Source organism: Odocoileus virginianus, unplaced genomic scaffold (assembly GCF_023699985.2).
Source record: "Odocoileus virginianus isolate 20LAN1187 ecotype Illinois unplaced genomic scaffold, Ovbor_1.2 Unplaced_Scaffold_4, whole genome shotgun sequence".
In the NCBI taxonomy this organism is placed as follows: domain Eukaryota; kingdom Metazoa; phylum Chordata; class Mammalia; order Artiodactyla; family Cervidae; genus Odocoileus; species Odocoileus virginianus.
The window spans coordinates 281,690-296,413 of record NW_027224266.1 but is presented as its reverse complement, the minus strand read 5'-3'; the positions used below and the strand labels follow the sequence as shown (position 1 = coordinate 296,413).

General features: G+C 41.5%; 1 protein-coding gene across 7 annotated transcripts in view; it reads left to right on the top strand.

Moving 5' to 3' along the window:
* SH3KBP1 (SH3 domain containing kinase binding protein 1) overlaps positions 1 to 14,724 on the top strand; it is a 341,920-nt gene that overhangs the window by 252,038 nt on the left and 75,158 nt on the right. For all 7 annotated transcript variants that reach the window (XM_070462384.1, XM_020914380.2, XM_020914383.2 and 4 more), the window contains one exon: positions 2,891 to 2,985. In XM_070462384.1, the coding sequence (XP_070318485.1) occupies positions 2,891 to 2,985 (95 nt within the window). The remainder of the gene's footprint in view (positions 1 to 2,890; positions 2,986 to 14,724) is intronic.

The window sequence follows — 14,724 nt, the reverse complement described above, 5'->3', positions numbered from 1 at the left end:
AGACAGTATGGAAGTTCCTTAAAAAACTAAAAATAGAGCTACCATATGATCCAGCAATCCACTCCTGGGCATATATCCAGAGAAAACCATAATTCAAAAAGATACATGTACCCCAGTGTTCATTGCAGCACTATTTACAGTAGCCAGGACATGGAAGCAACCTAAATGTCCATCAACAGAGGAATGGATAAAGATGTGGTACATATATACAATGGAATATTACTCAGCCATAAAAAAATGAAATAATGCCATTTGCAGCAACATAGATGGACCTAGAGATGATCATATTAAGTAAATAGAGATAAAAACAAATATCATGTGATATCACTTATATTTGGAATCTAAAAAAGTGATACAAATGGACTTATTGACAAAACAGAAGTGGACTCACAGACAGAGAAACTTACAAATACCAAGTAGGATAGTGGGAAGTGGAGGAAGATAAATTAGGAGTTTGGTGTTAACATATACACTACTATATATAAAATAAACAACAAAGACCTACTGTTATAGCACAGGAAACATATTCAATGTCTTGTAATAAATTGTGTGGAAAAAGAATCTGAAAAAGAATACCATATGTGTGTGTGCATAACTGAATCACTTTGCTGTCCACCTGAAACAAACATAGCATTATAAATTAACTATATTTCAATGTAAAAATGGTTATAAAAGTATTATTTGCATAGACATACTTTACTCATCCCCAGGGCTATGGGAGGGTTCCCTATTCCTGAAAATAATGCCTGAGCAAATTAGGATTCTATGAACTGGGAAGGAGATGGGGGATAATGACCAGGAAGTTAACCAACAATGTCTACCACACTTAATTGACTATTTTTGATGGGTGAAAAGGAATAGAAACATGACTTTTTCCTTTTTTTGTTGGCCACAGATGTCTTATCTTCTGTGTAAAATGTTTCCATGATTTTGATCCAACATATTATTCTTAAAGCAAAGACTCTGCAGGGCAGTTCTCCAATAATACTGTATTTATTTCAGTGTTGTTGCAAGTTTTGAGGTGGGGTAGTCATATTTCACTAATACAGTCAATAGGAAAATTAGTAAGGAGCTGTTATTATCCAATTTAAAGGTGCTTAACTTTCCCCCTCCCTTTAGAACATTTGGGCCCATTCAGAATTTGGGAGGTTTGCTATAGCTAATTTAAGAGATATGGAACCATGTAGGTTTAGGAATATTTGGGTGGATTGATAGTGATGGGATTTAGAACTAGTGCCTCTTAGGATGAGTTAAGGAGCAAAAGCCATCAACTTCCCAGAGTACCTAAGACAGAAGGGTTTCCACACTAGGCTAGGGGATATAACTGATATCTTCAAGTCATTGAACAGGAAGCAAAAGCATCTGTCAACAAAGTTAGTCCCTCTCTTTCCCTCTCTCCCTTCCTCCCTCGTCCTCTCCCTACTCTCTGTGATATCCCAACCCTAGACCAGAGTGTGTCTGTATTATAGATGCTTTATTGCCTTAATTTTATATATCACTCTCTTTTTTTTTTTTTTAAATTTTTATTAGTTGGAGGCTAATTACTTTACAATATTGTAGTGGTTTTTGCCATACATTGACATGAGTCAACCATGGATTTACATGTGTTCCCCATCCCAATCCCCCTCCTGCCTCCCTCTCCATCCCATCCCTCTGGGTCTTCCCAGTGCACCAGCCCTGAGCACTTGTCTCATGCATCCAACCTGGGCTGGTGATCTGTTTCACCCTTGATAGTATACTTGTTTCAATGCTGTTCTCTCTGAACATCCCACCCTTGCCTTCTCCCACAGAGTCTAAAAGTCTGTTCTGTACATCTGTGTCTCTTTTTCTGTTTTGGATAATATAATTGATACTTATATACCTCTAGGCTGTAATCTGTCTGTAGAAACTGGCCTAATCCTTGGGAAATATCTAAGGCCATTCAAAGCCATTGGGGTTGTTGACTTTGATGCAGAATAATAAATACCTAGTAGGTGCTAATTCTCTCAAATTTTTCTTTCTACCTTCTGTCCTGAGTCTTTAAACCTCTTTTCAAAGTCTTAATTTCCCTAGTACCTTACAAGTATTTTCACTGTCTTCTAAACAGGTGCTTTTGTGGAAATAGTGAAGGTTTTAGTATCAGGTAGACTTTCCAAAGCATATAATTCAGGGCACATTTGAATGGATTTTGATTGGCCTTAGTGCTTTCTGTCTGGGGTAAAAGCTATTTCCTTACTGTCGAACAACCCCCTTTCTGAGTAGGCAGGTTCCCATAGAGGGACCTTGAAACATATTTGAAAAGTTCGCCCCCTCCCCACATGTGTGTGTAAAGAACATTTGGTCAGTATTTGTTGGCCATTTGTGACTGACACATGATCACATACAGCTACATCGACCTCTGTCTCTTTAACAGACCATGCTGGAGTCTTTTCCATTGTTTTGGGTACCATTTTATAACATACGCATATGCTTGATTTCTGGTTTAGTGATGTGCAGAAGACAGGGCAAAATTTAAGCTTTTAAGCTCTTTGTAGATTGCATCTACATATGTATCCACCTGAAGAAGATATAAAATGGTGTGTAAAATAAAGAGTCTATAAAAGGACACCCCTATTTTCTGAGACCAAGGAAATCATTTTGCTTTTCTGTCTGAGAGAAGCAAAGCAGTCAGTGGCTTTCATGACATCACCTAATTTGTGAGGGGAAAGAGTGAGAATAAAAAAATGCATGAACCAAAAATGAGCCATCTTGGGTGGTTTTCCAAGGGTGAACCTTGTATCTTTATGCAGCAGTTATGTCCTGTCTGTTAAGTGTGCCTTTCTCTGCAGTTGATGTGATAGAGAACATCTCCTTCTGGGACAGCTCATTAGATACAGCATTTTAAAGGTTGTGTTTTCTTTTCTCCTTACAGCCAAGGATTACTGCAAAGTTATCTTTCCATATGAGGCACAGAATGATGATGAATTGACAATCAAAGAAGGAGATATAGTCACTCTCATCAATAAGGTAAACAAAGGTTCCCTCCTATCTTCTAAACTCTGAACTACTTTGAGGTGTTGAGTGGATTAGTACGAGCTTTTATTTTAACCTTTGAAATGATTTTCATGATCCTGAAATCCCAAGGAAGAATCTTGCATCTTTCCTCTCAGTCAGGCTAGGCCAAATGTATCCAAGTGAATGAATGAACTTGAAGCTCAACTAGTTTCCATTTGCCTTGGAGCCAGCTGCAGATTTGCATGACCCCATCCCAGAAAGGCTAACCTGGGAGATGGAAAGCGGCCTGCTTGACTGGTGAGCCCACCTTCCACAGCAGCCCTGGCTGCAAAGCTCTGTGTCTTGAGGGACCAAAGGAGGGATTCTAGAAAGGCAAGGTTGTGCCTCACAGGCAGATAAGGCTTAAAGAATATTTACTGTTCAGATCAAAGACAAGTAGCATGCCTGAGAGAATCTTGCCCATCTTGCTCAGGCTGAGAAGATGGGACGATTTTATGATCACTGCATCTGTGTGAAGTGACACAGCTTAACAGGGCCTGCACCATGGACTTTATGCTTTCATGCAATGGTACTCATCAAGAAGGTGGTTGAAAGATCTATTATTTAAGTAATTCTCAGAGTACATGGCCTTTTCTCTGAAATATAGTGTTCTTATCATGGTTGATCATGAAAGAAATGCTGAGCTGTCTTTAGGATGCATAAGGGCGTGATTAGGGAATCATCACTGCTGCTTGCATTTATGCAGGGCTAGAAAGCATGGACAGGGTGGAGGGGGCAGAGAAAGGGGAGACAGGGCAGGGGGTTCAGGTGGGAAGCAAGTCCTGGGTCCCACTGTCTCTGGCCATCACTGAGAGGGGAGGGACATGGTGTTACCTGCCCCCATCCCCGCCTCCAAATGTGTCTATAGGTGATTGGTAGGATTTACCTTTATAACCTTCTAATCAAGGACAGTGACCTTTAAGGAATGGCTGTAGAGGCTGTGTGTTTGAAGAGCCCAAGCCCCAGATGCCAGGGAATGCAGGACCCCAGAAGTTAAGTAGCTTGCCCAAGGGCAGGTTATTTAAGGAGACAGCTTGGCGCTCTCACCTTCTACATGTAAAGTGGTGTGCTGGGCAATGCTTAGGCGCCTTTCTGGACCAGCAGAGTGTTCCCTGCTTGCTGAGGGCCCCAGAACATCCATCTTCTCACCTCTAAAATCTCCTGTGAACTTAATTTGATTCACCTCTATAGGTGCTGACCGTGGCCAGAGGAACCCAGAGGAGGGGAAACACTGCCCTTCTTGTTCCTTTCAGCCAAGGAGGCAGAGAGGTTCTCTTTGCCGCCCTTGCCCTCATCCTGTGGGCCTCCTCCAGGCTGTGTTCCTGGGCACAGGGCATTGCCTATTTTAAGTCAGACCCTGAACCAAAGACTTGAAGCGTCTGTGAAGCAGGAGATAGATACTCCGATAATTAGCACAGAGACTAGGTTTTATTACCACGGGGGAAGGGGTGGAGCTGTCCCCCCCCACCCCCGGATGATAAAGCGACCAGAGTTTTAAACAACTGCCATTCTTTGCAATGTGGAGGGGGGAGTCACTTCCCTGTTTTTGTTTGGAGGGGGATACCCTCTTTTCAGTTGAAAACCAGATGTACAATGATGTTTACTAAGGTTTGGGGAAAAGAAAAGACTGCCGCAGATGGTCTCTTGTCTGAACTCATCTATTTCTACCTCAACATCTTCTTATATTCCATCCTTGTCATTTGATTCAATACGATGAGAACTCATTCATCCTGGTGATTTCATTCCTTCCTCCCAGTCTGAAATCCTGCTGGATAAAAGAAAGTGGAGTTTTCTAAAGAGCTTCTTTAGTCAGACTGGGACTCTCTCCTGGTCCCATCCACCCGAGAGGGAGCAGGGAACCAGGTGGAGGTGGAAGGCTGCTCTCACAGTGTCCTGAGGATTGCGACTGCTTTCCCCAGTTCCCTAGCTGAATGTTAAGAAGCAGTTTGGACCTGTGAAGCAGCTTACAGATAATTATGACTCCACTTGCAAAACGAGCACTTGGCACCCTCCCTGTCCCCTTGATCCCTGGACCTGGCTTCCACATGGAGGGGTGGCGCTCCTCTCTAGTTGCGGTGTATGGGTTTTCATAGTGGGGGCCTCTCTTGTTGTGGAGCTCGGCTCTAGGACTTGTGGGCTTCAGTAGTTGTGGATCGTGGGCTCAATAGTTGCTGCTCCCCAGGCTCCAGGGCACAGGCTCAGTTGTCATGTTGCCGGGCTTCGCTGTTGCAACAGCCCATACTCTGTGGAGTGTTTCTCCCAAGGCCACACTTGCCCTTTGAGATGGCCCACACCTTGTCTATGGAGTGTGTTTCTCTCTAAATAAATCCACCTCTTAGCTAAAAAAAAAAAAAAAATCTGCCTGCAATGCAGGAGACGCAGGTTCGATCCCTGGGTCAGGAAGATCCTCTGGAGAAGGGAATGGTAACCCACTCCAGTATTCTTGCCTGGGAAATCCCATGGACAGAGGAGCTGGTGGGCTATAGTCCTTGGGGTTGCAAAGAGTCAGACATGACTGAAGCAACTGAGCATGCTCGTTGCAACTAGAGAAAGCCTGAGTAGCAACAAAGACCCAGCACAGCCAAAACTAACTAAATAGAATTATATTTAAAAAAAAAAAGAGTTTTGCAGCGGGTGAGATTTCAGCAAGAATCGGAATGAAAATATGCCAAAAGTACTTTGCCTGCTGAAGATGGGAAGGATGGAGTCTGAGTCTGTCAAGCCTGCTTTATGAAAAAATCTTCCTCTTGCTCCAAGTTGAGGGATCACCCACAAGTTCATTTAGATGACTGTTTGCTTTTCATATTGCAGAGTGAATAGTTTCACCATGATTTGTTTAATCTTCATTTTGGTATGGTTCTTTATTACATTGTGAGTTGAGTTGAAAGTTCAGAATTGCTGTTCTCTAAGTGTTGATGGCTTTTGCTGTAGAGTTTCTCATTTTACCCCCAAAACCAGCTGTGGTCTCATTTTATTGTCAGTTAAACTGACTTCTCTTTGCCCTGCTTTTCTGAGCCATGGCAGGAGTCACAGGGCAAACATCACCCTCATTTTCAGTCCTAGGTTGTCAGTTCATAGAGCTTGCTAGAAAATGAGCCAGACACCTTTAGTGGGTGCCTATAAGCTCTTCTCTGTTCCTGAAATAATGTGCACTGGCCCGAACTATTTGTGTGTGTCCCTGGAAACCAGGATGAAATGTGGCAACTCCAGTGGTGTGTTTTTTTAGTTTATTTATAAAGAATTCTTGCGGATTTGGGAACATTTCCATGGGTGCAGAACACACCTGTGTTTAGCTTTTCTTTCCAGTCACTCAAAAATAGCTGCTTCGTCTGCATTCCTGCCGCCCCCATCCCTGCCTTCCTGGCTTGTGCTCAGAGCATGATTGAAAGGGTTCAGAAGCCTCTGGGTCTGGTTTCTAATCCGAGAAGCTCCCTGGAGAAGGACTGAGAGCAGCTGGGGGGTCAGGTGGGGCTCTGCTGTGAAGGATGTGTGAGCCCTGGCCGCTGCTGCCTGGGGCAGAATGAACCCAGCTGTGGAGAGGGCCGACATCCCTGCCCTTGGCCAACAGCCTCCTGGCCCCAGAACAGTGGTCCCCACTCACCAGGGAGGAAGGGCTTCCCACGTGACTCATTTGTTAACCAAGAACTTCGGGTATATCTTATCAAAAGGCTCCCCTGAGTGGCTGTGTCTTCAACCCGTTAAAGGCAGACACCCCAGTTTCTTCATGGTTATCCAGCCTATTTGACAATATCAAGGTAAATATGAAGAAAGGTACTATTATTGACTAAAGTCACAGTGTAGTGTGGTTGGAGGGAAGGAGAGGCGGACAACATTGATGTTTGGGGGAGAAAACTGATCTGCAGCTCTCAAGAAAGAAGAAAGCCAAAAGAGTAGCTACAGATAGGAGTGGTTTAAGGTCACCACTGTGAAAAAAACCCCAGCTAGGGATGTCGCCTGTTCTTATGGGTTTCACCTGGTTTTAGGGATTTCGCCTGTTCTTGGGGATGTTGCAAACCAAGAACCCCAAATGCCTGAGGTCACAGCAGTCCTGGGAGTTAGATGGCACCCTGGGTGTTCTGTCCTGGTGACAAAGGAGGAACAGAGAGAGGCCCAGAGCCCGGAAGCAACTTTCCCAAGAGACTCCTAGTCACCAGCAGCCACGTCAGGGCAGAGGCGTCTCCCGACCTTGACTGTGGGGGCTGGTGGGATGGAACTGCTGTTTCCTGTGAGGCTGTGGGTGCTTGCCATAGGTGGGGCTCGATCACTCCTTGAGGTGACTCTTGTCTACTTATTGAGTCACGTGTTGTTGCTGGGTATATCTACGGCAAGTGCCTGTGGGATTTTCTTTCTAAATTAATGACATCATCATCATTTTATCAGGAAAACAACATTATGACACCATTCCCCCAATCTGTTTCTGACATTTTGGTATCCATGGCTGTGACCTCTTAGGGTCAGAATCATTCAGGACCTGCAGATTCCATTGTCACATCTACAGAAATGGAATCATAGTGCAGAGAACATATTGAGCTCAGCACAGGGCTCACGTTGCTTCATTTTGTGCCTGAAGCTCTCTTCTCCTACTTCTTTCTTCCACTTCTTCCCATGCCCAGCCCATTTCGCTTCTCTCTCTTCTTCTGGATCCTGGTTAGTTTTCTCCTTGCTGTCACCATGAAAAAAGAGAGAAAGAGGAAGAGAGCAGGGAGGGCAAGGGAAAAAGAGAGAGAGAAAAGAAAGTTACCCTGAGCTCCTTCCTAAATCTTTCTGTTATGATCTGTCCTTTGTTTATTTTAATGTTTATTTTCCCTTCCTGCCTTCCTTCCATTAATTCATTAGTTGAAACATTTATTCATGAGAAAAATACGTCCAGACTCCCTTGCTCCTCTCCCCATGGGAAAGTGACTTTGGAAATCTCAGGAAAGGTTTTCAGCTTAGAAAAAGAAAGCTGATCAGCTATATAGATTGCTGGCCTTGACCCTTCCTCTCTCAACTGCTGAAGCTTTTAGCAGAGCTAAAATGTAGGATTAAATGTGGTTTCAGGGGTGAGGAGTAAATTAGCAGGTGTCACCCTGAAAATGATGACACACTGACAGACCCATTAGAAGGACGTGTTTTATGAGTGAGTGAAGAAGTTAAGCGGAGGTCTGGGATCATCTGGGTTTACACACATTTGAAAAATGTCAGTGTTCAGCGAATGAGTCATTTATGGCCTTGGATGTATTTCTCGCGGTATAGCCTGTCTTGTTAGACTGCATATGTCCTGACTGGGTACAGCAGTCACAATATATCTTTTCCTCAGACCACTGGAAAGCCCCAGGAATACAGTTTACTACTGTTTTGTCTTACTAATTAAAGTAACCTGGACTCCGAGACCACTGGGAAGATTCCTGGCACCAGAAACACATTTGATCAAAACTCTTCTTCCTGAGCTGTGTACCATCACAGAGACACAGCTTTAAATTAAATGAAGATGGTAAAAGTAGGACTTGCATTTGCCAGTAGACACTCAAAACAATGCCACCTGGAGATTTCAATGATTGCAGATTTCTCATCAACAGATGAGTTGGCAGTTGATGCTGACTCTCAGCTTTGCATGCTTCCTCAAATTATATAAAACTGAAAGGACCCTGTGCTTGTTCAACCTAATTATCATCTCTCTCCCAAGGGTTGTGCTTAAGTGATAGGACATCAGTCACCCTTGCCCCAGCATCTTGGAATACTTTTCTCCTCCCAACACACACATAAAAATCTGCAGGTGCCTTAAGGAATTAGAGAAACTCTTTCTGTTTTCTGTTTCCACCCTTTCTGTTTGTATTATGTTGTAGGATTAAATGAAATGTTGTGACTAAAAGTGCTTTAGAAATAAAAAGTTAAATTATAGTTATTGCTTTGATAAGTTACGATAGGAAGAAGAAAAGACAAATGCCCATTGACTGGGAGTTCTCTCTTGGTATATTGAACTCCCCTGCAATTAAGGGCTGTACTTTCCCTGAAATGCCCCTCTATTATTTAACTTTTCTTAGGATGAAACTGATTTATTATAGTTTTATAGCCTCTGTCTTCTTAAAGTATCTCAAAGCTCTTTACATTCACATTTGCATTTTATTAAAATATACTTTTCTGGGATGGAAAGTAGTGTGGGATGCACTTTTAAGTTGTTTTTCAGTCGCCCAGTCATGTCCGACTCTTTGCGACCCCATGGACTGCAGCACACCAGGCCTCCCTGTCCCTCACCATCTCCCAAAATTTGCCCAAGTTCACATCCATTGCATTGGTGATGCCATCCAGCCATCTCATCCTCTGATGCCCTCTTCTACTTAAAAATTAAATATGTAATACTTACTCTCAGAGAATAAATGAGAACAAAACATATCAATAGGAAGGCAAGTCAAAATCACCTCTGACTGCATCACCTTCAGATCTCTCTCTTAATATTTGGGCCATGTTCTTCCAGACTTTAAACACACACACACACACACACACACACACACACACACAATTACAGTTCAAAATAAAAATAAGGTCATATCATATACACTCTTGTGTAACCTCATTTGTCCCCAGTATATCATGCCTATCTTTGGCAGCAAGGTTAAATGGTTCCTTAACATCCCAATGTATGTCGGACCACAGTCCTCTCTTACATTTGCTTGTTTCTGGTTTTCCCTATTCTGTACCATGTTGCCTGTAGTCATCACCTTATTTGTAGATCCTCATGTGTGTAAGCATTTCTACCACTTTCTACTACTTGTGTAACCTTGGGTGGGCTGCTCAGTCTCTCTGTGCCTTGGTTTTCACATCTGTGAAATGGAGATGATAACAGTAGCTACCTCTTGGTGTTGTAAAGATGAAACGAGTTAAAGGAGGCGAAGCACTTGAAATCTCTTGCTCATAGTAAGTTCTGGATAAATGTTAGCAGTTATTATTTCATGATGATAAATTGCTGTATTGCTGCCTCAGTGCCTTTTCTTTCGGCTGCTCTGGGTCTTCATTGCAGTGCACAGGCTCTTCATTGCTGCCATGGTTTTTCTCTAGTTGAAGGGTGCAGGCTTCTCTTGTTGTGGACCATGGGCTCTAGCGTGCTCGGGCTCAGTAGTTGTGGGGCATAGACTCTCTAGTTGTGGCGCTCAGGCTCTCAGGTTTTGGTGCCCAAGCATAATTGTCCCACGGCTTGTGGGATCTTAGTTCCCCGACCAGGGATCGAACCTGCATCCCCTGCATTGGAAGGCAGATTCTTAACCACTGGACCACCAGGAAAGTCCCATCTCAGTGCCTTTTAAAGGCATTTAAGTGATGTTCTGAAAGATGGTCTCCCAATTAGTCTCCCCCCAGGAGCCAATGAGAATGTTTCCCTATCCTTATCATTCCCTGGTATTGTTATTCTTTGTCATCTCTGCTAATCTGATAAGTGTTTGCATTTTTCAAAATGCTTACTCAAGTAGAAAATTTTGTCATTTTCCAATTGATTTGTATAAAAATACTGTATTATTCATGCCATTATCATGTCATCTTTCACCTTGCAAATGTTTTTTCTTAGTTTTTGACTCATAGAGATATTTAAGAAAATGTCATTAAAAATAAATACCTTTTAGACTTAAAATTTCCCCATTTTGTAGTTAACTACATGTTGCAGTAAAATTCATCCTTTTAAGAATAGTTTTACTTAAAGCTTTTATATTTTAGTCCTAGTTGGAAAGGGTAGCTGGCTATTAAATGCTTTCCTTCTCTGCCCTCCTCGGGGCTTTCAGAGGTTCTATTTAAAACTTCTGTCCTTACAGTATCTTTTTATAATATCATTCAGAGAACCCCTGAGATTATGCATGGATAAGGATTCTCATATCCTAGACCAGGGCTTGGCAAACTTTTTCTGTAAAGGACCAGAGAGTAAATATTTTAGATTTTATAGGCTATACAATATCTGTGTCAACTATATAAAAGCAGTCATAGGTGTTGATGAATGGGCATGGCTGAGTGCCAATAAAACTTTATTTATGGACATGTAGATTTCACTTTCCTGTAATTCTCACATACTTTGAAATACCATTCTTTTGATTTTTAAAAACCATTTGAAAATGTAAAAACTATTCTTAGTTTCAGAGGTGCACAAAAATAGGTAGCAGGCCACATTTGACCCATGGAAGGTAGTTTGCTAGCCCTTGAAATAGAATGTCTAGAAACAGATCCATAAAAATATAGTCAATTAGTTTTTATATATATATTTTTCATTTATTTTTATTAATTGGAGGCTAATTACTTTACAATATTGTAGTGGTTTTTGCCATACATTGACATGAATCAGCCATGGATTTACATGTGTTCCCCATCCTGAACTCCCCTCCCACCTCCCTCTCTACCCGATCCCTCTGGGTCTTCCCAGTGCACCAGCCCTGAGCACTTATCTCATGCATCCAACCTGGGCTGGCAATCTGTTTCACACTTGATAATATACATGTTTCAATGCTATTCTCTCAGATCATCCCACCCTCGCCTTCTCCCATAGAGTCCAAAAGTCTGTTTATACATCTGTGTCTCTTTTTCTGTCTTGCATATAGGGTTATCGTTACCATCTTTCTAAATTCCATATATATGCTTTAGTATACTGTATTGGTGTTTATCTTTCTGGCTTACTTCACTCTGTATAATGGGCTCCAGTTTCATCCATCTCATTAGAACTGATTCAAATGAATTCTTTTTAATGGCTGAGTAATATTCCATGGTGTATATGTACCATAGCTTTCTTATCCATTCGTCTGCTGATGGGCATCTAGGTTGCTTCCATGTCCTGGCTATTATAAACAGTGCTGCGATGAACATTGGGGTGCACGTGTCTCTTTCAGATCTAGTTTCCTCGGTGTGTATGCCCAGGAGTGGGATTGCTAGGTCATATGGCAGTTCTATTTCCAGTTTTTTAAGGAATCTCCACACTGTTCTCCATAGTGGCTGTACTAGTTTGCATTCCCACCAATAGTGAAATTAATTTTTTAACAAAGGTACAAAGAAAATTTTAAAAAGAAAGGATAATCTTTTCAAGAAATGGTGTTAGTACAATAGAACATCAATAGGCAAAAAAAAAAAGGAGCCCTAACCTAATCTAACACATTATGCAAAAATTAACTCAAAATGAAGCACAGATTTTCATAGGAAACATAAGATATAAAAGTTATTTATGAAAACATAAGAGAAGAGACTTGTTAGGACACAAAAAGCCCAATTCATGAAAGAAAAAAACTGATGCGTTGGAGTTTGGAAAAGTTATAGACTTTTGGTCTGCAAAGGTACTGTTGACAGAATGTGATTGGTTGGTCTGTTTTTCCTCCAAGGGCATCTGAGCCTCAGTGTTAGTAAATAATTGCTTGATACATAAATTGCCTGAATTTCAAAGAGCTTGGGTTTGTTCTGAGTCTTCCTGGGCATATTCTTTATAAGACAAGAGACCATGAAACTCCCATAGCAGAACTGTTTCATGTACCCCACCTCTGCACTTCTGTGCCCCTTTTCCTCCAAGTGGTAGACAAGTGTAGCTGTAGTCCACTGGACAGGTCTGAACTCGGCTGAGTTGTCTGAGGACTGAGATTGGACCTGGGAATTATATTTTTCACTCACTGCACAGGCCTAGAAGCTAAATTTGCTGTGTATGAAGAGACTCCAAACAAATTTTTATGCCAAGGAATAAGTTTTTCTAAAAGAAAGAAGAAATGTATATTTGTCTTATAAAAAAAGGGAGATGGAAGGTAAGAATTTCCATTAGCTGCTGCAGCTGGCTTGGGTGTTCTTGACCTTCATAATGATCATGACTATACCCTTCATGTCTTATTCCTTCCTGGTGCTTATTTGGAAAATGAATATTCCTCCCCCCTCACCCTAACAGCCTTCTTCTTGTCTCTTAGAGGTGATGCAGGAGCTAAGAATATCTCTTAAAGCATAATGAAATATGTTTTATAAATGCCAGTGTCTTTATAATGAAGCAAAATTGTTTTTATTATACCTACTATCCTTTTAATGGAAGAAAAGCATGTATTTGTGTGCAGAATCAATATAGTTCTCTAAACATAAGTGAAAGTGAAATCTCCACTGTAGGATGCACAGCCTTGAGAGGTAAATTATACCATTAGCCATAAGCTTTGGATGAGCTGAAGGCACCATTAGAAACAGCTTCTAAAATTTACCATCGAGTGGTCCTCTCAATGTAAATGACCTAACAAGTAGAAAATGAGAAGCTTCTATGAAAACATATTGTTATATAATTTCACATGCTTAATTATATTTAAATGGACAAAAAAATGCAAAAGTGCCACCTCAATGATCTGCATTTGACATAATGCTAATTCACATGCCCTTATATGTTATGTCTCTGATCGTTCTAAAAGCCAGAGTACAAGTAGCCACCCTCTCTGCAAACATCCACTTTTCACATGATTACTGATGTTTGAAGTAGAATTAAGAGGGTACAAAATCTTTCATTCTGCTAGGGAAAAAAAGGACAAAAATATAAGCATTTCCTAAGACTTAGGCTTGTATAGGCTGCAAATGAAATCAGTTGGCAATTCGTGTATATTTGTTGTGATTAACTATACAGCCATGTCCCACAGTTCCAGGAGATGCCCATTGCGGATGATGACCCTGGTGTTGGGCCAGTATGGTAGCATCTGTTGGGTGCTGTTCTCTGAAAGGGCTCCATATAGAAGCATCTTTTTCTAAGAGGCAAACCATCTATGAGGCCAGAGGTATTGAGGCTTCTGCTCTGGGCTGTCTCCTGTAAAAGTCTCCCCTAATTCCTGCCTGCCTGCCTCTCATGCCTGTGAAAACTCTCTTCTTTCTGGGGACTGAGATTTGGTTTCAACTTTTCTCTTATTTCTTAGTGAAATCTGGACTCAAATGTTACTTCTGTTGTATTTTCTCACCCCTGTGCTCTGAGTGGGCTATAGGAGTGATCCTTTCAGTTCTCCTGCATGGATGCAAAGGACCTTCGGGGGTGGAACTCCACCCTGTCCCGAGTTGATGGCCTCCAACAATGTCAGGCCACCAGCAGCATGTCTTCAAAATATTAGCATTTTATAGATGTGCTATTACCTAGAAAAAATTGGGTATCACTAACTTACTGTATATATTTAACTTTTCCATATAAAGATGGTTAACAGTGACTTGACTTTTCCTAGGGAATAGTGTACCTTCCTTGTTAGAGAAGAGTATATATGATGAGCAAAGGAAACTCCAGGATAATTAAAAACCCTTATATTTGTCTTCATTTTAGAAATTCTTTCCCTAGACTTCTTTTGGGAATTAGACCTTGAAATAGCTCAGACTTTTAAAGATAGAGTTTAAAGTTCTATTCTATCTAGAATAAAATAAATTCACTCTGATTGAAGAAACATTTTTTTAGCACTTTAATATTTATTTATTTATTTTTCCATTTATTTTTATTAGTTGGAGGCTAATTACTTTACAACATTGCAGTGGTTTTTGTCATACATTGAAATGAATTAGCCATGGATTTACATGTATTCCCCATCCTGGTCCCCCCTCCCACCTCCCTCTCCACCCGATCCCTCTGGGTCTTCCCAGTGCACCAGGCCCGAGCACTTGTCTCATGCATCCAACCTGGGCTGGTGATCTGTTTCACCCTAGATATACATGTTTCGATGCTGTTCTCTTGAAACATCCCACCCTCACCTTCTCCCACAGAGTCCACAAGTCTGTTCTATACATCTGAGT